This window comes from Neolamprologus brichardi, chromosome 7 (assembly GCF_056152115.1).
Source record: "Neolamprologus brichardi isolate AB-2024 chromosome 7, ASM5615211v1, whole genome shotgun sequence".
Lineage (NCBI taxonomy): Eukaryota > Metazoa > Chordata > Actinopteri > Cichliformes > Cichlidae > Neolamprologus > Neolamprologus brichardi.
Window position 1 is genome coordinate 49,128,075 of NC_142110.1, and position 24,050 is coordinate 49,152,124.

General features: G+C 41.4%; 1 protein-coding gene across 7 annotated transcripts in view; it reads left to right on the forward strand.

Moving 5' to 3' along the window:
- Positions 1 to 2,354: 2,354 nt before the first annotated feature.
- Positions 2,355 to 24,050, forward strand: part of sema4d (sema domain, immunoglobulin domain (Ig), transmembrane domain (TM) and short cytoplasmic domain, (semaphorin) 4D) — a 41,590-nt gene continuing 19,894 nt past the window's right edge. For 3 of the 7 annotated variants that reach the window (XM_035906886.2, XM_035906887.2, XM_087843768.1), the window contains exons 1-2: positions 2,355 to 2,463; positions 10,530 to 10,644. In XM_035906886.2, the coding sequence (XP_035762779.1) occupies positions 10,607 to 10,644 (38 nt within the window). In that variant the 5' untranslated portion in view covers positions 2,355 to 2,463; positions 10,530 to 10,606. Of the gene's footprint in view, positions 2,464 to 6,567; positions 6,992 to 9,489; positions 9,877 to 10,529; positions 10,645 to 18,217; positions 18,277 to 24,050 lie in introns of those variants that run through there. The other 4 variants (XM_006789030.3, XM_006789031.3, XM_035906884.2 and 1 more) reach the window with 4 other exon arrangements.

Here is a 24,050-nt window from a genome sequence, read left to right on the forward strand (position 1 = left end):
TCTTGTGGCGTTAATCCTGTCCCGTACCAGCTGACACACACACACACACGCACTCTCCTCTTTACTGATCTCAGACCAGCACTGGCCCTTCCACTGTTGGGAATAATTGCGGTCTGCCTTGTAGCATGGATACACCGACGAGGGACTCTAAATATATCCAACCAGTGTGTCTGAAGGGTTTGGGCATGAAGATCATATACTTACACTGGAAAGCTACACCTTGCTCTATTAATTTTTCTGCTCTATTGTGTGCCAGTGTGTGTAAGTATATGTGCGTCTACTTAGTGCTCTGACACTCACTCTCTTGCTTTTTTGATTTCATGCAATCAGTTGATATTCCTATCAACAGCAACAGGAAAATAAGATTCTTTAATCCATATATCTGTCTTTTTTTTTAACACTAACAAACCTAAGTTTGGACGTCTATTTAAACAAGGTGAGGCAGACAAGCTCAGAAAGACCTAGAAAAACAAGCAAATTTGTGATACTTGTATAAAGCTGATTAGTAAATCTAATATGATGTAAAATGCAGATCTTTTAAGTGATAGCAAATCACTCGAGCTGCAGCATTACATTTAAGTTAGCATACATTCCTCCTCCTGGGTCACCTGTTTTCTCTTAGAAGCACATGTCACAGAGTGAGTGAAGATAAACCCAGCTGCTTTTCGTATTAATTTCAGGGCAGCACTGGCCGTCCCCTTTTAACTACAGCCAGCCTTCAGCTCAAAGCTCTCAAATCACCGGGGGCTGATATGAAAATAAACAATTTGTAGTTGAGCAGAAGATGCCTGGAAGCGCTGGCATGTTTAAGGGTACAGCCTAACCAACGACTTGCAATAAAGGACATTAGAGGCTTACTGCAGCTCAGCTGGGCAGGTAAAGTTCTTGGCATTTGTTGCTCAGTGAACCCACAAAGTAGTCACAGAGGTGTACTGTGATACTGTTCTATCTTGTAGCAGCAGCAATCTGTCGTTGACTCAAAGATGGTATTGTTTTCAGCTTGCGGTGCCATGGAAAGCCCCACTCCCTCCTTCTCTGTCCTGCACAACAAGACAAGGGTCAGTCTGTCTTTCCCTCCCCAGTGTGTTTTCAAGTCACTTCTCCTTCAGGAAAATATTGTGTAACCTTTGAACTTTGGCAGTGACCTTTTGAACCCAGTGGTCCCACCTACAGATGGATTATTCACAAGGATGTTAAAAAAAATAATAAAGACAATACGTGAAAAGCAGTGCAAGACTGTGAAACTTTAAAATAATATCCACAGATATAATTAGTTACAGTTAGACGCGGCTGCTGAGCCAGGTTCAGTCTCTGTTAAAGTATAATGAAATATCATTAAAATATACAAATCAGTCACCTATTATTGTATAGTAAACATCTGGACTATGATCTTCCTTTGGGAGCTGCCTTTTATGGTTTAAAGCTGAAAAAGAACAAATGAAACATTCATAAAAGGATAATAAAAGTGCAGCTGTGATTATTTGTTTGTGGATGACATTTGGAAACATGAGCACAATACTACACATAATATTTTGATTTTGTATTTTTATGGAGGGCTGATTTACATAAACCTAAGTAAACAAGTACCTCAATGTTACTTTTCATGAGTTCGAGTAGGTCTGCTAGCTCTATCTATCTATGCATTTAAAAGTAGGGAGCTGGAACTGAAGTGACAATGCACACTGCAAAAATTCTCAAATGCACATAAATATCAATTAAAAATATTAAAATATAATAAATAAGAAGATATTTTAGTATTTTTGAGTTGTTTATCTTTTGTTATTGTGTGTCTGCATGTGTATATATGTGGGAATGTGAGTTTTTGTAATGTGTTTTACATGCCCAGGAACTGCACAAGGAAATTACCTGGCAGCTGAATGTGATACAGTACATCTTTTCCTTTTATGTAATTAATGTATTTTGTACATGGTTCCTGAAATAAATAAATGAACAGAAACAGAAACAACATTCCAGATCTCATATTTAACATATCCTGAGTAACCCATCTAATACATAATTTTATTAATTTATGTTATAAATGAAATTAAAGTTTTTACTAGCAGTATAAAATATTGTTAGTACAGTATCCGAGTATGTGCAGTAAATGTAAGGTGTGCAATAAGTACGATAGGATTTATAAAAAAAAAAAAAGTGTATTTAATTTGTTTAAGTACAGTATTTCAAAATGATAGTCTTTTCAGTCTAGACAGGTCGCCTGGAAGAAAAGAAAAAAGAAAAGAGGAGCCTGTCTGAATGTGGCTGTGCGCTCTCTGGAGATACCTTGTCTTCTCGCCGCCTCCCTGTGCACCCTCCCCCTGTCTGCTGATATCTCAGCCCGGAGAGTTTTGAATCCACTCTGTGGCCTCAGTCGCCGCCATGCTGAGCTGAGAGAGAGACCGACAAGTCAAACTTTGTCACGCTGCCTCAACCCTCATCTCCGTACGCACCGGGAAACGTCCCACAGTGAGTACCTTTAAGTTCAGTGAAATGTTTAACCTGCGGCTATCTGCTCGGTGAAAGTAGCGTCTGTGTTTTTTTCACTTTCTCTAAAACGCGGAGTGATTCAGGGCTGTAGCCTCGCGGCTCCGTACTCGTGCGTGCCGTCGCAGACTTCAAGCTCAGCTGCACTTGTTGCGCTGTAGCTGAAACCTCAACAGAGACAAAGGGAGGTGTGGAAAATGCATCGTTTCAGTGTTTTACTTTTAAGCCATTTTTTTTCAACTCCAGCTTTCGGCTTTTACATTACTCCCTCTCGACGTTTCAGACCAGAAAATAAGATGTTAGCAGCGGGCGGCTCTGGAGTCCATACTGTCTTTTAATCGCAAAAACCCTCCTCTGTACTTCATTATCTCTTGTCCCCCAGCTCACACGCATTTTTTGTAAGTATTAAACTGTTATTTTAAAATGCCAGTCTGGCACCTTAGAGGTCAGTCGAGGGTTTTCTACCCTTGGCATGCATAAATCAAGAGTGCGCTTTCACTGCAGCAACAAAAGCCCTTTATTGACAGCGCTGAAGCACACAGCCACGTAACCACAGTTTATATGAAGAGCACCCAAATGTCACCGAGTGAAATAAAGACCTGCAGCATGCACTCTGAGGCCTCTTGGGGGAGTTTTAGGAGTTCTCCAAGTTTCAGGGCATGTTGTACTACCAAGACTGGGGAGGGTCGGCAGTGACCTGCGCATGGGTTTCGTCAGGAGAGCGTTTTCACCTGCATGCATGTCTAATCTTAGGTGGTGAGCAGGCTGCATTGAATAATAGGTTATGCTTTTTGTATTCCTCCTCTCCACATTTGCCCTCTGACCTGGCAGTCCTGCATTTCTCTGTGACTGTTTTTGGTTCTTTGCTGATCCTCTCACGCCTGCTCTTGACCTTCTCTAAGCATGGAGGGAAGGATAGGGACAGGTGGCCTCTCAGACTCAAGTTCTTCTCCTGATGCCAGATGAAATGACTGAAGGAAAACTAAAGAGGAACTTAAAAAAAAAAAATTGTTGTAATTATTGCCTTAATTATAAGTTAATCTTCCATTTTATGGGCTGGAGGAAAAAGTGTCTGTTCTCAAAACACCATGAAGAGTAGAAAATATGCATGCACGACAAGGGGGAACTAGACAATTTCAACAAAAAATATATATATATTTTTTATCTTAGTCTCAACTTACTTTTTATGTCTAAAATAATTTATAGATAACGCAGTAATTGTTAGCTGCAGACTTTAGTACAACAGAAGTTGTTATAAATTGCAGTATTTGTCTTACCTCAATACGTTAATGACTGAATGCTGTTATAAACCAGCCCTATGATATTACAATGATTATATACAAGGTTGGTTTACATTGCATAAGCGCTGAAGAATTTTGGAAGGTGCCAGCATCTTGTTTTCACAGCTTTGTTAGTGACATTACCAGCCCCGCCTCTCTCTTCTCATCGTCCAGCATCGCAGCCTTCCCTGACGGCTTCAATATGTAATTCTTCTGCCTCGTCGATTTTCATTCCAGAGGTCCTCGGAGGGTCACATTAGGCACGGGGGGCAGACACCCGGATCTTGTCAATATGATGGGCTAGCTGGCACCAAAGCACGCCAGAATCATGTCAGGCAGGGCCTTCAGGGGGGGTTCACAGAACTAGCCAGAACAGGATATTGCTGTGTGATCATTCACCAGCAGTAGACAAATCATTAAACCACTGGCTGCCTGCTGCTGAGCGGGTCAGACATTTCTGTCTGTCACTCTGACTTTCCCTTGGGTTAGAGGTTTTAGTTGTGCTTTTTTTTTTTTTAAGGTTGCCAGTGTTTCTTTCTGGTTTTGGAACATCTGCTGGAAAGAAAGGTTAATGTTGCAGAGTTAGTGTTTAGTCTAAAAGCAGTCTGGTTACAGTCATTTAAAAAAAACAACAACTCTTGTTTATCTCCCCGTACCAGATTAGGATGAGTGATTAGGTCATGTCTCTAATTGAAAGCACAGGATTCGCATGTGCTAAGTGAAATCACACAGGACACCGTTGCTTGTTAATGCTAACTGCACACAAACACGCAAACCTATCTTTAGAGTCCTTTAGGAAAGTCAATAATCAATTTAAAGCTGGTTGGGAAATCGGACATTGAGTCAGGAAGCGCTTGGCTGAATGAAAGTTTTGTTTTAAATCTGAACTTTCTGCTGTGACTTGTTATGGATGTCAGGCCTTATTTAGTTGGATGCCCTGTTTGGGTTTTCAGAATGAGCTCTCGCTGTTTTGCAGAGAGGAATTTGACAAAAAGTATTGAAATTGGTCCTTGCTGGAGCAGGTCCAGCATTTTTGTATAGGAAGCTTGCAGTAAGCACAAACACAGACACACACACACACTGTGTTTGTGTTCACATGCAAACACAACTATTCAGCCACCTTAAAGACAACACTTTTAGACGTGCCACCTTTCTTGGCATACCTGCACTGTATTTAGTATGAATTGAATAAAGTCTTAATGGCTTTTAAGGTGGCCTGAGCAATTAAGCCTTTATTATTTTTCCTTTCACTTGTCTACCAGCTCTTCTCCCTAAAAAGGCAGAAAAGAATACCTGCAATTGATCTGGGCAGTGGCACCTTCTCCCTCCTGCTTTGGCAGGTTGGGGGAGTCACCGTAAAAAGGTGTTTTGTCTTTGATGCATAATCCTCATTGTTCTCCCCTTCTCATTAACAATACAGTTTGCTTAAGGCAGAAGAGAGCGTAAACACGTTTCTTCCTTCTTTAAAGCTCAGTCCACACCTGCGTGGCGTTCGGCGTTCATACGTCGCCATTCACGGAAATATGGGGGACGTGTGTGATGTATGGTTCATTGTTTTGGTCTTGCTGGAGTTAAAGGCTAGGGGTCAGTGGCCAGCTTGTGCTCCTCTGATGTTGAGGTGTGCTCGATGAAATGGACATCTGTGGCGGCCTCCCCCCCCCTCTTCCTTTGGAAACACCCAACCCCCCCCTCCGTGGCACACCCTAGTATCCCTCAGGCTGGAATAATTTCCTTCTGGCTGCAGAGTAGCATCTGGTTCCACATCAGCAGCAGACAGTGGCATGTGTAGGCACTTTTATGTCTGCATGCATGGTACTGGCCATGCATAATGCACTGCTGCATTCCAGAGATCGTGTCATCATTGAATGGTGGTTTTGAGTCAGCGTAGGCGAAGGCAAACACTGGGTGTGAAACTGTGTTCTGTGTCTTTTGTTAAGCACGTTCTGAGAAAATATTCCAATAATAGTCCACACCCTTCAGGGTTTGGCTGCTGTAATGGTTTTCATTCGCCGCTATTGAAGATTGCAAGAGAGTTTAGTTGCAAGTTAGAAAGTGTGACAACACTAATCGCGATAATGAAACTGTATACAGGAAAGCTGTGAGAGTCCCAAGGTGCTGGCCCCCGCAGCTATGACTGATATTGCTGAGAGAGCAGGAAGCTTAGTGATCCGGCGCTGTCATGCTATCGACAGCTTGTTTGATGTTTTGAAAAGGTTCCCAGCGTTGTGTTCCTGAGAGCAGGGAGCTGGGAGGTAATGGAGTTGGGAGACGACGTTTATATACAGTACATTCTGTCGCTGCGGAGAATATCACGGTGTGACACAGCTGACAGGAGGAGGACATCTTTCATCTGAGATAAAGTAGTCATTCTTTTGTCAAATGCTCAGCTGGGTTTGTTTAAAGAGGATAGTTTTTCTTTTGTCAGCCTGACGTCACTCAACGTTTGATAGTTCACTGACTGGATAAACAGGAAGAAGTCCCAGCTCCTCTTATTTATGTCCCCAGGATGCAAACTGTCTTCGCTGTTAACCTACGTGTGGAGTTTTTGTCACCCGGGGCTGAATAAAGGAGTGCACCGGCTGAACCTGCAGTCCCCATTCACTCCTTAGAGAAGTGGGGGAAGAAAAAAAAAGGGGGGCTCCTCAACACTCGTCAACAATAGACACACTCCCACAGATGCACACACAGTCACTACCCTAACCTCCCCTTCCCCCATCTTCTCTCCCCTTACCCACCGCCCCCCACAAATTGTCCCCCTCCCCCTCCTCAGCGATTGTGTGCACTGAGGCTTTCCAGAGACGCGATCTCAGGGCTCTCGCTCTCCGCCGGTGAGCAGTGTTTGACTGCTGCGACAGGGAGGAAAGGGAATACGAGCAGTTTCGCTTTACGCTCAGATGGAGACAGCCTGTCACTGGCATGTGCCAAAGTGAAATAGGTCTTGAATGCGAGCCCTGTCTCTCCACCCTTTGCAGCATCTTGCGTTCCTTTTTTCTTTTTTTTTCTTCACCTTCAGTGTTGATCATACTAGATGGAGAGAGAGAGACAGATTGCTCTTGACTGGTGAGCAGAGAGGGAGGAGGTGACAGGCTAGTTGTGCTGGATGACCAGATTTTATTTATTTTTTTAACATCTGTCATGCAAACCTTTCACGACTGTACCAGTAATAACAGTGTGACTGAGCCACGTTGGAAGAGCTTCTGTACCTGCAGGATCTTCCCACTCAGATTATGGTAAGATTCACGTCGCACACAGTTCCTGCTGTATGCTGCCACCTAACAATGATAGATATCAACAGAATTTTATTTATTTATTTATTGTTTTGGCAATAGAAGATGCCTGTCAAAGCTTGCTCTGTAGGGTGGAGAGAGTATCCAAAATGGTGCATGCTATTTTTACCCAAATCTCATATGTGAGGTAAATAATTCAATGTGCTGGGTGTGCTGGGGCATGCAGCAAGGGAGTTTCCACATTACCTTATTTGCTTTTTGTCTCACTCTGGCTGTGTGAATTAATGGAGAAACAGAAAAGGACAGTATCTTATTTATGGAAATCGGTGTTTATTGGCAGACGTGGAAAGTGTTCGTCTTCTTACAAGCTGTTCATAAATCTCCCCCCAGGTTGGATATTTAAATTTTCCTGTAGCTTGCCACAAGTTGGTCTCCTCATCTGGGTATGAAATCCTTGTAGAAACAATGCTGGGTTTTAATTTGTTCTATTTAATGTTAATTTGTTTAGACTGCAGGTGGATCACACATGTCTTCTCACTTCACCTGTCTTCTCACTTCTAGCTCTGAGCAGGTCCTCTTTCTGCTTTGCATGTGTGGAAACCACCGGTCTTTTGGCATTCGTGTCACTTATGTATTTTTTTATTTATTTCCCTCACCACTAGCTGCTTAAATCTAGCAGCACAGTTACCGAGCCAGGATCGAGGCACTGCATCATTGTTTGCACGAGGAGGAGAAGGCGGTTTAATTTGGGGCTCTGGGTAAGGAACTCCTCGCTTTTGCAGGAAAACCCCAAATGGGTCCAGCACCACAGTGGGCACGAGGTAGTTTCATACTTGAGTGTCTGCCACATTGTGCAAAACTGTGGCCTCTTGCATATTTGGAAAAGTCCAGTGTTGTAAGAAAATGTTATTTTGGAAATACTGGAAGGAAAGCTGACGTTAGATTTATCCTGGTGTCATGGATGAGTTCAGAATTATCAGCGACAACTCATTTTGTTCTGGAGTCTATTTATCCTTTTTGGAAATAATTTCAACAACAATAACAACAGCATCTGAGGGAGCAGAGGAAATGGCCTCTAAATCGATTACCATCAATTACTTGGTTGTATACAGACAATGCACAAGATGGACTAAAGTTCAGTGAACATCTATATGAGTGATGAAGGAAATCAATGCATCAGAGAGGGAAAAAAGATGGCTGGCAGATGTAAAGTTTAGAGTTCAGGATGGAGGTGAAGAGTAGCTTTTTGCATAGATAAAAGGAGCAGGAAAAGCCATTGTCCACTCACTGACTGGCTGCTGGTGTCTCTGGGCTTGAGGCTGATTTACGATTGGATTGGGTGGGGCAGAGACCTTACCTTCCCTCCCCCTCATGCACATTTAGCTGCATATGAATTGGTATTTAATGTTTATCTGCTTACAGGAGCTAAATCCCACTCCTGCAGGTTGTAATCTGTGTCACGTTAACACATAACTGAGTATAATCTATAAGTCTGATGTGCTGCTATCATAATCTTTTAAGGTCAGATAAGCTGAGGAGCTAATGCCAGGTTTGGAGATGGAGCATCAGCCAGCGGGACACAGACAGGATACGCCTCATCTGATCAGCTTATTCAACTTTCAGATTCAGGATCCTGGCAGCAAAGTTAATCTGCTGATTTATGATTTATGTGCATATGTAAATGTGCATCATTAGAGGGGCATTACCTAAACATTTTTTTCAATAGATTTGTCAGATGTATGGTATTTTTTAACACCTTGTTGATAATTATCTTTTGACCTTTTCATAAGGATGATTGATGAATTATTCATCCTTTGATCCTGGATTATAATCAGCCCCACTGATTCATAGTGTCTGTTCACTACCCGGTGGGCTCCTTGGTGCACTCTATTTATGCTAGCTAGCTGGCTGGTAGGCTGCTTTGGTAGCTATGGAAACAGTAAAGCTGAACAGACCAGGCCTTGCTTGGCTAATTGTGAGCAAGTCAAGTGTGTCTGCAAAAGTTAGATGTTCCCCAGCACGGACTACATGTAAGATGGTTTTTGGGGTTTAAAAAAAATTTTCTCCACAAAATGTTTGTCTTTTGGAGCCAAAGATGTGCTGAACTTTTTCACCCAAGAGAAACTGAGATGCCTGTTAATATTCTGAAGATGTCATTGGTCAAAAATGCATAGTTGTGTCTTTTATTACATAATTTTGCTATATCTGAAATGAATGGCAGTTCTTTTTTTAATTGACTGTTAAAACACATCTTACATTTGAATACATTTCTGAAATGGGGACTATATATGGTGCCACCCATTGAAATACTGTTACTGAATTACTATTATAAAGGTTAGCAGTTGTCAGTTTTGTTTTGTTTTTTATTGAGCTAAGTGACCATAAATAGATGAAGTGAAGTGTTAAGCTAGCTGTTATTTAATGCCTATATAAATACAAAGTGGAAACTAGAGTTAAGGCCAGGAAAAAAACAACTACAGCATAAACTTTGACAGGTTTTTAGTGCGGGTAACTATAGGCCAAGCTCCTGCAGGCTGTGCTTTTTAGATAATTGTATTTAAAATGCCCCCAAAAGATGGCAACACCAGAAAACAGCTGAGATGTCCAGTTCAGTGACTCCACCTAAAGTCTTATGTTAAAGAAACCAAGTTGAGATTAAGTTGAGCTTTGTGACGTAGTGCGTTATTCTGCTGGACGGAGCCATCAGAAGGTGGGTTATAAAGGGATGAAAATGGACAGCAGCAATACCCATTGTGCCAGAAAATATCCCCAACACCTTTACACCAATACCAGCAGCCTGAACCATCGATACAAGGCAGGATCGATTACTTCACATCCAGACCCCACCATCCAAATATCGCAGAAGTCATCGAGTGTCATCACACCAGGTGATGCTTAGCCAATATTCTGTTGTGCTAATTTGATGAGCCTGTGCAAACAGTGTGATCTTCTGCTGCTGTAGCTCATCTACTTAAAGGTTTCTTGGATTGTGCATTTAGAGACATTCGTCTGCATGCCTTGATTGTAATCAGTAGTACTCATATGAGGTACAGCTGACTTCCTATCAGCTTGAAGCAATCTGGCAGTTCTCCTCTGACCTCTGGCATCAACAAATGAACAACAGTGCCGGATTCAAGTTCACTAAAATCACCTTCTCATGCAGCAAGTTATCTTGCCCATGTCGGCATGCCAATTTAAAATAAATATAAAAAGAAAATCAACCATAGTATGTTTGTTGTGCGTGTGAAATGATTACGATAGACCAAAACAGCATTTTTATAAACATGTCTATTTCTGGTGTAAAGTCAAATAATTTATCATAGGAGTCTACAAGGATCGACTTGCTTGGAGTCACCAAGTGGTCATTTGAGGAACTGCAGTTTTTTTGGGCATTGGCTTTATTTTTTCAGTCCCGTTGTGACGTGTGTTCTGCTATTATTTATATGCAGAAGAGTGAAAGCAGGTACTCAATTGTTTTTCCTCATTTCCGATGATTTACTCTAACCCAATGTTGTTGTTGTTTTTTTAACCTCTCTTGTAGACGTGTACTGCGACCATAGCCCCGGGCGTCTCGCTCAACCGTTTCAGCTGTGTGAAGGAACGTGAAAAGAAGATTTAATGAATCAGTATTCGCTAGCCGACGTGATGACGGACAAGTAAGTGACTTATTGTTATTTTTCTGGAGAGCACGTTCATGTGTAGGCGTGCAAAGAGCTCACAGTAATCAGGCGTGTTGTTTGAGTGAGAAGTAACCAGATGATGCTTGTTCTTGTGGTTATTTTGCTTTGCATCAGCTTGTAGGCATTCCTGTAAGTGTGTTAACCGTGCAGAATTCAAGGAGGAATGGGTTCAGATAGCGCAGAGAGATGTTTGATGTGGTTTACGGTAGGCAGTGTTGGTAAAAAGACAGTCTGCTTGGCCCCTGTAGATGTATGTCATTTGCATCGGGGGCTGATTTGCATTCTCGTTCGCTGTGCTGGTATGTTGCTGTTGCTGCTAGCAGCTCTTTATTTCCCTCACAAAACACAGTCGTTTAAAGGGTTTTCAACCTTTTTCATGCTGCCTCTTCTTTTGCTTATTCATTTTGTTTCCCTTCCCCCTTTTCATTTTGCAGGTCTCTATCTATACTTGTCTGTCTCCTTTTTGTCTCTTTTGTCCACTTGGCCTTTGCTTCTCACTCCAGTGATTGTTGGATTTGATCTGCAGAGATCTATGGAGAATTTGGGTGCAGTAGGAAAAATAATCTGCTGTCAGCAATCATTATAGGCAGAATAAGCGGTGCAGGTCAGTCAGCTGAAAGGGATGCGCACAAAAACTGCATAAAAAAGGTCAAACAAGGCCCAAACTATTATGTGCTTGAGTTTATAAAAAAGAAAGAGAAATTGGTAAAGCGACACAGGGTTATATGCACAGAGTACAGTTGATAAGATTATGTTGTTAGCTGTGGGTCAGCAACTCCAGCATCTCTCTACTTATTGCTAATGCACCTGTTAACCCTTTTGAAAGTGCAACAGGAAAAGGGAGGGGTGGATCTGGTCAATCACGCTGTCTTTATATGAAGCAGGCCTTTGGGTGTCTTCCCTGGTTAACACTGGCATTCTGTAATGTCAGCGTAAAATATGCATTGAGTTTAGTAAATCCAAATAATCCTATATTTGCCCAGAAGGGAATTTCCCTTGCAAATTAGAAGGTTCCCTCAAGGATGCATTGCAATTTTTGCCGAGCCAGACGTTTTTATAATGATTTGGATGCGGTATAAAGAAGAGAAGATATTCTTGGAAACTTTATTTTGAAAACAAGACGTGGCAGAGTTTTTATTAAGCCTCTGCTGCACGGAATCAATTGTAGCGAGGAACGGGGAGTTTCTAAGTAAGAGATGATGATATTGACAAGCTGGATGAAAGGTATCCCAGCAACCAGAAAGTGGTGGTGGTGGGAGGGTAGCTTATTGTGTGCTAGATGCTCGCCCGTGTTGTAGGATGATTGTTTGACTGGGATGAATGATAAATGTTATGTTGAAAGGAAGTGAGGGGAAAAGTTGGAGGACGTGCCCCCCGATGGTGACGGCGAACAAAGCCTCCCTCAACATGGGTCTACTTAAGATTCACACAAAGGCAGAAAAAGATGGCCACTTATTTTCTCTCCAACACACACACACACACACACACACACACACACACACACACACTTTTTTTTCTTAGCTCACTCATGAGCAAACATTTACACATAGCTGGATACCAGTGGACATTCCTGCAGATGTGTGCATTCCACTTGGTATTCCCAAAGTCAAGCTGGCCTCTGGAAACGTGAGAAACACGAAGAATATTTGGTGTTTTTTGGATTATTTATAATTTTCTGGCATTTGTTTAATCGAAGAGCTCTGATCTGTGTTTTCCAATCAGATTTTCTGCTTGAGTCAGAAGCTGATTATCCATCTGTACATTTGCTCTAGTATCCTCAGACACGAACATGTTTCAGTTGCTGGATTTTCCTTTTGTACCAGGATGCTCTGGGATGAGGAAAGGTTCTAAAGCCAGATTTGCTCCCTGGTGCTTGGAGGCATTTTTTTTTTCCTGGTTAAATTCAAGCCTGCGTAATCCTTTACAACGCACTGTTTTGTGTGTGTGTGTGTGTTTGTGTGTGTGTGTGTGTGTGTGTGTGTGCGTGCACGTGTGCTAAAGTCTAGAGTCTATGTTCTGTTCACTCTGTGTATGTTGAGTAAACAGGAATTTCACCTATTTTCTTTTCCCTCTTAAAAGAGTTGCATCAGGGTTGAATATATTACATCACATAGGAAGGACAAAGAGAAGCACAGTGCCTCAAACACACTCAGATACAGACAGAAGTGCGCTGAGTGTAAGCTCTTCATTGTGAATTGCATCTCCATCTGGTGCCTCTGGTCTTTAAGGAAAATGGGGACAGCAAGATAAAAAAAAAAAAAGCATTGTTCCTTAAGCCCTCAAACCATACTATCATCTTTCTTTATGTAACTGTTCCCGTCTTGTTTTCCATAAGGAGATTCCTCCTCCTACTCATTTTTCCTTGCTCTCCGCATCTGTTCTCTTCCCTTTCTACAACCACTGTGTGAATTTGCTCTCTCTCTCTTAGCAAAGCCATTTTTCCCTCTCTCCCTCTGTTGCTACCATTTTCCTTCCATCCCCCACCTGTGGTGGTGTTTGCTGACAGCCTTGTCAGAAACTTGGGATGTTTATAGATGGACAGTAATGGTAGCTGCACAGTGTGCATGTGCACGAGGTTGACACATGCACATTGACAGTGTGGTGTCTATTTATGCGCTTTGCTTATCTGTGTCTAGGCCCCATGTGTGTGTAATCATGTCAGTCTCAGGGGAGTGAGGATGCAAGCTGGTTATATGCTTAATGGCTGCTTACGGTAAAAACCACAGTGGCACCAGAAATGTGCTAAATGTTGCAGCCTTGTGAGTAAAGATATTTAAGGGCTCACCACTCTGCAATTTGACTTCTTTATTGGAAATTTATTATTAAATGTTTTCTAGTTTCCTCCAGCCACCTGAATAAAACAGGGGATAATACTGGTCTTTACTTGTGGGAGTTTGTGCACAATTCGATGAAGTTCAGAAGATGAATCCTGATGACTTAAATAAAGGCCAGACCTTCCCTCCAGGGTGACATTTGTGGGTTTGAGGAAATTGTTTCAACAACTGTGGGATGAACTGACAATAAATTTGCGCAGACATTTGTTTCCTTTTCAGGATGAACAGTTGCCAATTTAATGATCCCTTCATTTTTCCTTTTTCCCCACCAGTTGGATTTATCACATACTTCAAAACTAATAACACTTCCATCAGCTGCACTTTGTGGTAATTGCAAATGTTAGCAGAAAAACATACCAAACTGCTCAAAATAAGCATTTTTACTTTGGGAAATATGTTAGGATGTGGAAAGGAGCTATTCAGAGTAGCTTTGTGCCAAACCTGTGTGTAACCTAATAAACTTTGTTTGATGACTCACCAAAAGCCACTTGCATGACTGGAGAGTTACTGTGTACTTTTATGAATGGGAACCAAAGCTGATAAGGCATGCCATAGACATCTGAGATACCTAAAATACAACTTTGGGTTTGGCTTGAACTTTTTACTCGTTGAACTTCTTGCCATTTTAAACTTTTATGACACATGCACTATGTGGGGGGAGAAAAAAAGCTACTGGGCCACATTACACCTACAGGAGCTGCTCAGCCATAGAAAGCCATTACATGAAGATCCCGGTGCACAGATTTTTTTGCCAATGTTAATGGCAAAGGAGTTATTGAGTCTAACAGAGCACGGGCAGTTTTTACACACTTGGCAAACCTCATTCTGTATCTTTTGCACAATCTGACAATTCATGGCTTTTGAAATTCTTCCACAGACAGTTTATTGTGTAATAACCTGAAGGGAAGAAGTTTTGCAAACTGACTTGTTGCGATGATGGCATCCCATTACAGTATCGCGCTCAAGTCTGTTGATCTCTTGACAACTACCTTTTCTTTCACAAATGTTTGCAAAGGTAGACTGTATGGCTAAGTGTTTGATTATTCTTTTTTTATACACCAGTGGGAGTGGGACTGAAAATGTCTAAAATCAAAGATTAAGCAATTTGGCCCAGTACTTTTGTCCATATAGTGTAATCTGAGAGTGCAGCCATAGGAAGTATTTGTTTCAAAGTTCCTGAATTCATTACTGTTACCAAACGGGGAGAGAGATCTTGACAAGACGTTCCAACAGTAGTTCAAACTGAGAAAATCGGGTGTCACAGAGGAGTGGGGTCAGTATGTTTACCATTAGCTGAGTTCCTGAAGTAGGGCTACTAAAGCGTTTGCTCTGGCTTGAAGAGTCTTCAAAAGGACACTTTAGCCCCATCCTCATTCAAGTCCACTCATCAATTTAAAAACCCTGACATTTCCATTTCCTCTCCGTCCGTTCTCCAGACCACTGTGTCACCAAGGGCATGTTTCGGGGCACAGGCTCGGCTTGCGCCCAGTCTCAACATCCTGAATTGAGACATGTGAAGGCGTGGTGTCAGTTGTGTCATTGAGGTTTGTGGGTGCACGGTTTAAAAACTTTGTATCAGCTGTCACAGGGTTTTGTGGGAGCAGAGGAAAGCCAAGTCAAAGCGCTTCCTGAAGATGTCGAGGGGGATGCACCCTTTGGCCTTCGGCTCATCAATCTTGCGTCTGTCATCTATTCCCAGTTCTCCATTGATGCTGTCAGAGAGTCAGGGAGACAAGGCAGCGCTCGTTTGTATACAAGCTTTTTTCTGTTTGTTGGTCTCGTAGTGAAAATTAGTTAAAAGTGGAAGAAGAGGAGAGAAATTTCTACTTGAGGAAAAAAATGTGTCAAGCAGACTAAATTTTGCCCGACCTCTCCCACCCCATTGCAGAATACTGTGGTCTCCTCTTTAATAAAGAGCGATAATATGTTGGCAATGCTCGTGCAAATCGAAAGCTTTATTTATGCGATCAGAGAACTAACCATGCTTGTAGTCGTCACTGCTTAACATAATCAGATTATTCTTTTATACAGTAGTGTAGGGGGCCTCCATTATAGTAGCTTACCAGGCAAATGCTAATGAATCTGCATATTTGGGTTGATTTAGCTGACCTGGATTTATTCGAGGGGAACATTTATCTCCTTGTTCTGAGATAGAGTTTGGGACTTCTCCAGCAACAATGTCGATTCAGCTTTAGTCTTTTTTTCCCTTGTTGTGTTGTCGATATTTCCTTGCGTTTTTTTTTTGGGATTCTTTTTAAGAACCTGTTGAAACTGACCCAGAGGCACATATTGAACTCTAGTCAAAGCAAGTGAAACTCTAAGCCGTGTTCTTCACTCTGAGTTTAGAGGAATGTGTGAATAAAGCTGGTCTACTCGTGTAGGAAGAATTAATTCAGCCTGTTTTCATTTTGCTCAGAGAAGCGGTCCGAGGGAACTGACTGGAAAGTGTTGTGAATGGAGGCCCACCCATCTGTTTCAGGGACAATAAGAAGATTTCTACTTTCATTCTTTAGACTAAAAAAAATCGTATTTTTATGCACTAAAAAATAAAAGGGAAATAATTTTCCACCTGGCTGCATATTATTCCCTAATGTCTGTGTTATCTTTATGTTTCGTTAGTGATGCACAACACCAGGGCTCAGACTGTGCGAAACTTCAAAAGCTCTTTAAAAAATATCAGCTCAGGGTGTTTCCTCATGAATACTTTTCTACAGTTCTTTCAACTGTGGAGTTTCTCTGTTTGCTACTTTGACTGTTCTTTCTAGTGGTTTAGAGGATACTTCATGTACTTTTTAAAGTACTGACCAGGATTTTAGTAACGTTTGAAACAATTTGATGCACTGAGTGGCAGCACAACAAACAGCTATGCAGTCCAGAGGAAGCAGAAGAGTTAAGAATTTAGTTTTTAATAAGAAGTTCACGAAGTAGACAGTGACACCTTTAGTGTACATTTACTGCTCCTAGAATTCTATTTAAAGTACTGTGCAAAAGTCTTGAGGCACACATCATGTTTTAATATATTCTAGTAAAATGAGGGGAAAAGGTCCAAGGATTTACTGAAACATTAGATTAGGCAAGCTTTCTTCGAGTTTCTTTTAACTTTCTTCAGGAATAATTCCCCAGGCTTCTGGAAGGATATTCCAAAGCTCTTCCACAAACTGTTCTTTGCTGGATTTTTTTCCTATTTCTTAAGGACATGCTTTCAGATACTGTTCATCTGCTGTAGATGGTAAATGGTAAATGGCCTGTATTTATATAGCGCTTTTACTAGTCCCTAAGGACCCCAAAGCGCTTTACATATCCAGTCATCCACCCATTCACACACACATTCACACACTGGTGATGGCAGCTACATTGTAGCCACAGCCACCCTGGGGCGCACTGACAGAGGCGAGGCTGCCGGACACTGGTGCCACCGGGCCCTCTGACCACCACCAGTAGGCAACGGGTGAAGTGTCTTGCCCAAGGACACAACGACCGAGACTGTCCAAGCCGGGGCTCGAACCGGCTCGAACCTTCCGATTACAAGGCGAACTCCCAACTCTTGAGCCATGATCGCCCCAAAGATAGTGTGACTTTATTTTTTTATTTTTATGTGTGTAGCTTTGAGGCCTGTCACTTCTTGCTTGTTCAGTTTCCTCAGATTCGTTCAAAGGCTGCACAACAAGAAAAGTACCTTGTCTTTGGCATTTTTCTCAGCTCTAACTGAAGATAACATGCTTTTTGTAACAGGCTGCTGGTAACAAAGTGCCTGAAGATTCCTAAATTGTCATGTGTAGAGACAACACTGGTTCTTTGAGTTAGGTGCCTATTTTATGCTTGAGTGATTCAGAGGTCAGAGTTAAGTGGCTTAACAAACAAAATTCACAGAATTAATACCATTCCCAAGAGCCTCTACTGAGCTTTACAGTTCAGTGTTAACATGCTAAGCTAAGAAAATGGCCATTGTCGTTGTATGGCATTGTAGCATTTACCTCAAAGCACTGCTATGGCAAAATACAGCCTGAAAGCTGTGGACTTAAATTTTTTTACTAAAACTTTTTATTTTATGAAATTAAAGGAACAGATTTAATTTAGCGTTTTGTCTGATGCAGAATTAAACATTTTTGTCGTTTTGTTAGAGCGATGATCCTTTAGAAATTATGCAGAACAGAAGTTATAAGGTTTTGAGGCTTGGCCGTGACGGATCTCTCATGAGATTAGCACACAAAGCAAATAAAATTCAGTGTGGAAGAGCAAATACTTCTTTAATTACATGTGGTTATTTGACATGCAAGGCTGGAAAGGAAGTGGAACCTTAGCTGAGGTTAATGGTCATAACTGGCCGCTCACTATTGGTTCTAATATGGTATCATGATATCACCATGATAATACAGTCTTTGTGGATATTTAAGTTGTTATGTAATTGTTTTGTCTTTTTAAAAAAATTATTATCTATCGTGTGTGTGTGTGTGTGTGTGTGTGTGTGTGTGTGTGTGTGTGTGTATAAATATGTGTGTGTGGGGATTGTGGCTATTGCTTCATCTTTCTATAAATGTTATTTACTGTCATTCTGAATATACAACATGGTTTGCATTGAATCATCACTATATCTGTGTCACCATGGTCTAAAAAAAAAAAGAACTAGCCACATTGAACCTTCTTCCTCTTGTAGGCTCTCACACACTACATAAATGTCATGTCTGATCTCTCTGTCTTCTTCCCCCCCTCCCTAGCTTGAGAATTTTATAATTCTCTCCGGAGGAAGAGCGTCGCATCCTTTAAGGATTCACAGGTCAGAAACTCAACTCCTCTCCCTCCTTCCCCTCCCTGTTTGCTGTGCAGACCAACAGTGCACTGCTCGCTGGCTTGCAGGCTTCAACACGAATGCTGCATGCTTCTCCAACCTTCTCCAACCCCCTTCCCCTGTAACCACTTTGGGGCTTTACTGTTTTTGGTGTGTGTGTGTGCGTTTCCCTTGCATGATCTCACTTGGACAGCCTGATTCTGATTTGAATCCTTTTGTTTTTGCAACTTCCTTTTTTCCCCCACCCATCATTCCCCTGTGCTTTCCTCTATGAGATTTGGTGTTTCTTTGCTTTTCCAGTCGTGATTCTTCTGTTCTGCGTCCGCTTGGAAGCAAGCTATCGGTCTGTGTTGCCTTAATTACTGTTATCTAATGATGCATGTAGTGACGGGTATTGTGTACACATGCAACTAGCTTTTCACTCTGGCTTTACTCAGGCCCCCCCAGACAGCAATTGTCCAGTCACAGCTTAGCTACCGTAACTAGGCACGGCAGGTCTGTCAAGCTTTGAATTTCTCCATATGCCAAAGTGGTGTCCGGCTGGCTGAAGATGGACAGAAACTTGGCACCTGAAAGCGTTTGGAGGGTGCCGTCTTTTTATCAACTTTCTGAAACTTGAACAGGAGAGCAGAAGTGTTGTTTTGGTGCTCTGCATGTTTAAATGCTAGCGTGCCCAGCTTCACTACCTTTCTAAGCAACTTTCAAAGCTGTGTTGAGCTTGTGGGGTTACGGTTTGCAAGAGCAGCACAATTGCCAAATGGGATAGAAGATGCAGGTATACTAAAATTAGTAGCCATAGCGTCTTTTTCTCATCTCAAAACCAGTAAAGCAAGAATAAACTCTTCTTTCTTACTTACAGACCCGTAAGTAACAAAGTAACGAACACATTGTTTGATCTAAAACGTGTTCATTTATAATCTGGGACCAAAGCTAAAAAGAAGTAGTTCACTTTTTTTTTTTTTTTTTTTTAATTTTCATGAAATTAAATGTTTCTTTCTCTTGAAAAATTCCTCACTCAGTGTTCGTTCATTCTGCTCGTCCCTGCTCCACCTGCAGTGGTTGCAGACTCGACAGACTGTTTGAAAACCACTTCCCTTAAGAAACTGCTAAATGTGAGAGTGAATGTTTGAACCACAATCGCCGCAATTTCATCTCGGCTCTAAAACGTACACAAAATACACAAAGTTAGCGTTCCAGGTAGGGAGGCCTGATGAGATAAAGTCTGAAAAAATCAGTTGGCAGCATGGAGTGAAGTCACAGGAGCCTCGCTCCCAGCAAACTGTCAGTACAGGATGCGTCGCTCAGCCACACTCGATTATGAAAAGAATCCGAACACCTGTGGGATGTTTGCTTTTCCCCCTCAGCAGCTCGAGGCCTATCAACATAATGCAGTTTCCAGCCGCAGCCATCAGCCCGCACCTCTTTCAGCTGTGATCAACACCAAAAGTGCTCAACAGAAATAGGACTGATTAGCAAAGTGTTGACAAATGTTCTGCTCACCAAAGACATGCATTAAAATGGTAGTTTATTCCTTTAGAGGTAGTTTTAAATCAGCTGTGATCTATTACCAAATTTGTAGCGTTACAATCCATTTTGGCTGGTGAAAACATTCGGTTTTGTGGGGGGGGTTGTTTCTTAAATCCTGTCCTGTTCGGCAGCTTTTTGCTATCAGAATTATGATCAGAATGCACTGTTGTGCCAAACACACTGTGCTTTTCCAAAATGAGCTCTGTAGGCTCCTCTTGTTCATGTTTCTTTTATCCATTTATTTATTATTGTTATTTCAGTTATTACGTTATATGTATACTTTAGATAGGACAACAGTCACATGATAAAACTATCTACAGTGTGCATAAGGCCAGGGGGCGTATGGCGGTCGGTTGAATATTTAAACATTTGTTATAATTAAAGTCAGCTGGTGACAAATGGACCTTTTGTATTGGATTTATTTTTAATCTGCTACTTTCACTGTAAACTGTGTATGCACCACTTGTGAGAAGTGAACACTTGACCTAATTCTGCAGGCCAGATCACGAGAAATCGGTGTGAGAGGAGTTTGAAGTTTTTCTCTTGGCTCTGTGTTTATCCCTCTCCGAGTGCTGCGAAGGAAACGGTGAAATTAGTGTTTTATGTACTGGTTTGCCAAGTTCAGGAGGACACACTGTTAGTGTTGTGGCATCCTGTGGGCGATGGGATGAGTTTTCACACAGCACTCCAAAGGAGGGTTTTGTCTATGCCGGGCCAAAATTACCACCGTGAAATCAGTGCCTGCTGAAGAGTGCTTTGAGAGAGAGGCAGAAGAGAAAGGGGTCCTCTTTAAAGGCGGAAAGGATCGGAGAAAATATAGCAAGGTTTCAGTGATGTTTACAGCTCATTTTGAATGTTCCTTGACTGGTGGGAAACTGCAATTTGGAAGATTGTTTGTTTGTTTTGGATTTACCTTATTGCACTCTTTAACCACTTAACAGAAAAAGTCATTAAAATGTTGGCTAACATTAGCTGATTTAAAATCCAGCTGCAGAGAAGTATCCCACTCTGGGTGCCGAAGTCACCTGCCCTTTGCTGTTGCTGTTTTAAAAAGGTGTTTTTTTTTTTGTTTTTTTTTTAAACTACCACCAATGCAACTACCATTCACGAGCTTGGGACCTTCAGCTGGGCTTCCCAAAATAGTCTCACATTATGTGCCCCATCACAGCAGCCTCAAGGAAATTACATCAAGTGAAAGGTTTATGATTTTACTGAGAGCGGTGGCTTCTGTGTGACCCCAAACTATATTATAGATTGAAGTTATTTACCTCAGACAGAGTGGCAACACTTAAAAAATTAGATGGATTCTCAATGCAGCACTTAGCATTTCTTAATAGTTTGGCATTTTGCACTGTGTACCAATAATATTACCATTGTTGTATTAAAAAAACAAACTCTGAACACTGGTAAATAATAACAAAAAACAGCAAATTTCAGATTCTTTATATATTCTCTTGGTGATCACCAGAAGTTCCTTTTTCTTTTTGCCAGTACAGATGTCAATAGTAAAACTCCTCCACTTTTTCCCCTCCTTTTAATTAAAAGAAAAAGAGCCTGGTGATTATGTTTTCATGTTAGACTACAGAGGCACATTCAGTACTTGGACAGAGAACACCACACAGTAATCCTTGTTCCTCTAGTTAGCTTACTTCACTTGCCTGTATGTTTATAGGGAAGTTTTTCCAGAGCCATGTGACTTAGGGAAAGGGCGTGTTGTTTTTAAAAAGCTTGCCATCGGCAGACTAAATATACCCTTTACTGGACCTGACCCCTCATTTGCCTTTGCTGTGGCCACTTTAGGTCGACAGGCTAGCTCAACAGGGGCCCTACAACTAGTAATTATATAGGAGGGTTTCCATTTTGCGTCCCCTGTATAGTGTTGCCTTCACACAAGCTCTTTTCCTCAATTTAGACATTTGGGTTGTCATCGATGGTTTACCTAGAATTTAATTCTACCTTGTTTAACTAAATGAAACCCAGAAATTATGGGTTTTTAGCCTGTTTTTGGTCAGAAATGAGAACCGTGCACACTTTGTCAGCATTCAGTCTTAATGTAAATGGATATAGTGAACCCTGCTGATACATCCTGCTGATAATCCTTGATCTTAAAGCCCCCCCCCCCCCCCCCCCCAGCGCATCCCAGTGAGATCACCATGGATAATGTAGAGTGACTGCTGTATCATCTGTTGCAGTTTTAAGATGATTTTTTTCTCCCATATGACCAATAGTCAGCTGTGCCGCAGAGGTCGTACAGCTGTTCACTGGCTTTCAGAGGACTTTGTTAAATTAATGGGGCTTTTACTAGGTGGCTTTGTAAGTCTGAGCTGTAGGCTGAAGTCAATCCTTAGTGAAATCCAGATGGCTTGAACCATAACTACAGCTTGAACTGCTGTGCTGATTTATCCTGAAAAGTTAAGCAAATCACATCCAAGTTAATCACATCAAAGTCTGTTTGCAGGATTGGCGAAGCAATACTTCATACATGTCTGACTGTTCACTTTGACAAGCACAAATCTTAGCTTGAAAACCAGCAGTTCAAGTTTAATTATTTGTGACATGGATACTGGATACACTAAATTAATAAAGTTTAATTAATTCAGAAAAATAAGGCAAGCTTATAGGAGTGAGCTACAACAGCTGGGTTAACTTTGAGTAATAACTATAAACATAAAGGATCAGTCATATTAACGTAATCCGGTCGTTAAGTGATGACGTGATGAATCCTACTTCCGGGCCTAAAGTAGTCTGCGTTTAATATGGCTTTTGTGTTGTTAACATGTTTAATGTTTTGTATTTTCTTCTATTTAATCTCAAAAAGCTCCTAAAACAGTCAGTGATCACTGTTGACCTCCCTCGGCTTTTATTACCGCTAATCATTTATTTAAGCTCAGTTTTTAAAACCTTAGGATGTAACTACAGCTCAGCCCATACAGCAGTATATGAATGACTAACCTCGTATTTTGGATGGATTATCTCAGTTGTTCTCCTGGCTGAAGTTTGGTCCTTTTACAGCATCCTGCCATGCGATTACATTTGTTCCTGACCACCGAGAACACTCACGTTAACTTTTATCGATTGGAAAAAAAGTTAGCTTGTTTATATTATGCTAACATAGCTGTGTCGGTAGCGGTCACGTAGCACATCATTATATACCAGCTAGCCAAACTTCAGTAACCCTACAAACGTCACTGCTGTTTAGTTTTCTGTCTTCATTTATGTTGGAAGTAATAACAGAGCTGTACGTTTTAATTTGTTTCCAAAACCCCGCAGCCAGGACATGCTATATTGTATTTAGATAGAAGCTAGCGAGCTAACTTCCTGCTAACTTCTAACTCTGTTAAATGTCATAAATTCCGTTTTCATGGATGCCTGGATGTTAAACTCAATAGTTACACCTGGTAGAGCAGAACACTGATCATTTTATTAAAGATGAAAGACTTTAGACAGTTTTTCAACTCTCAGTAATGCCATAGTGATCGTTTGATATATGGACCTGCAGCGGAGTTTAGGCCCAGACACGGCTAGTGACGTCAGACTTAACGACCGGATACACTGTGACAAATTACAGGAGTTAATTGGAATCACACACCTTAGTTCCCCGAGTAAAAAATAAAAATGGAATCAGGAAATGTTCATGAAAGCCCACAAACATGAAACCACATCACAAATGCAGCATAATTAAAATGGAGATCATGACATTACTGAATTGTTATTTCAACTTTTCGAATTAATAGATTAATAGAGTAGGTGTGCAAAGGTCATTATAGGATAGCAACTAGCTGTGAAATTAATGGACATTCTCCATGTTCTCCAGTAGTCCAGAACACCGTCTTTGTGTATTAATTGTACTTCTGTTGCTGCCGCCCCAGACACATCTGGCCAGTTAATGGATTGGACGTACTCATGTAATTCATAGTGACACATTTTGGTTCGCTTGGAGATTTTTCTCTGTGTGAAAAGAAACCATATCACAGGGAAAAGGTACAACTTTACGAACTCCTCAACTGATTCAGACCCGAGTAAACAAACAAGTGCAAACCTGTATTAACTGTTACCTTGATTTGTTTTTTACCCTTTGATTTGACCTTGATAACTGCACTCAGTAGACCAAAACAACCGATACCCTTTGGAGGTCGTCTTTGTTTCCAAACAAACTCCAGAGCAGTTCAACCTTGATCTAATCTTGATGCGACACTAGTACCAGGTGTTGGCTGCAGCTTTAGCTGGCCAATATG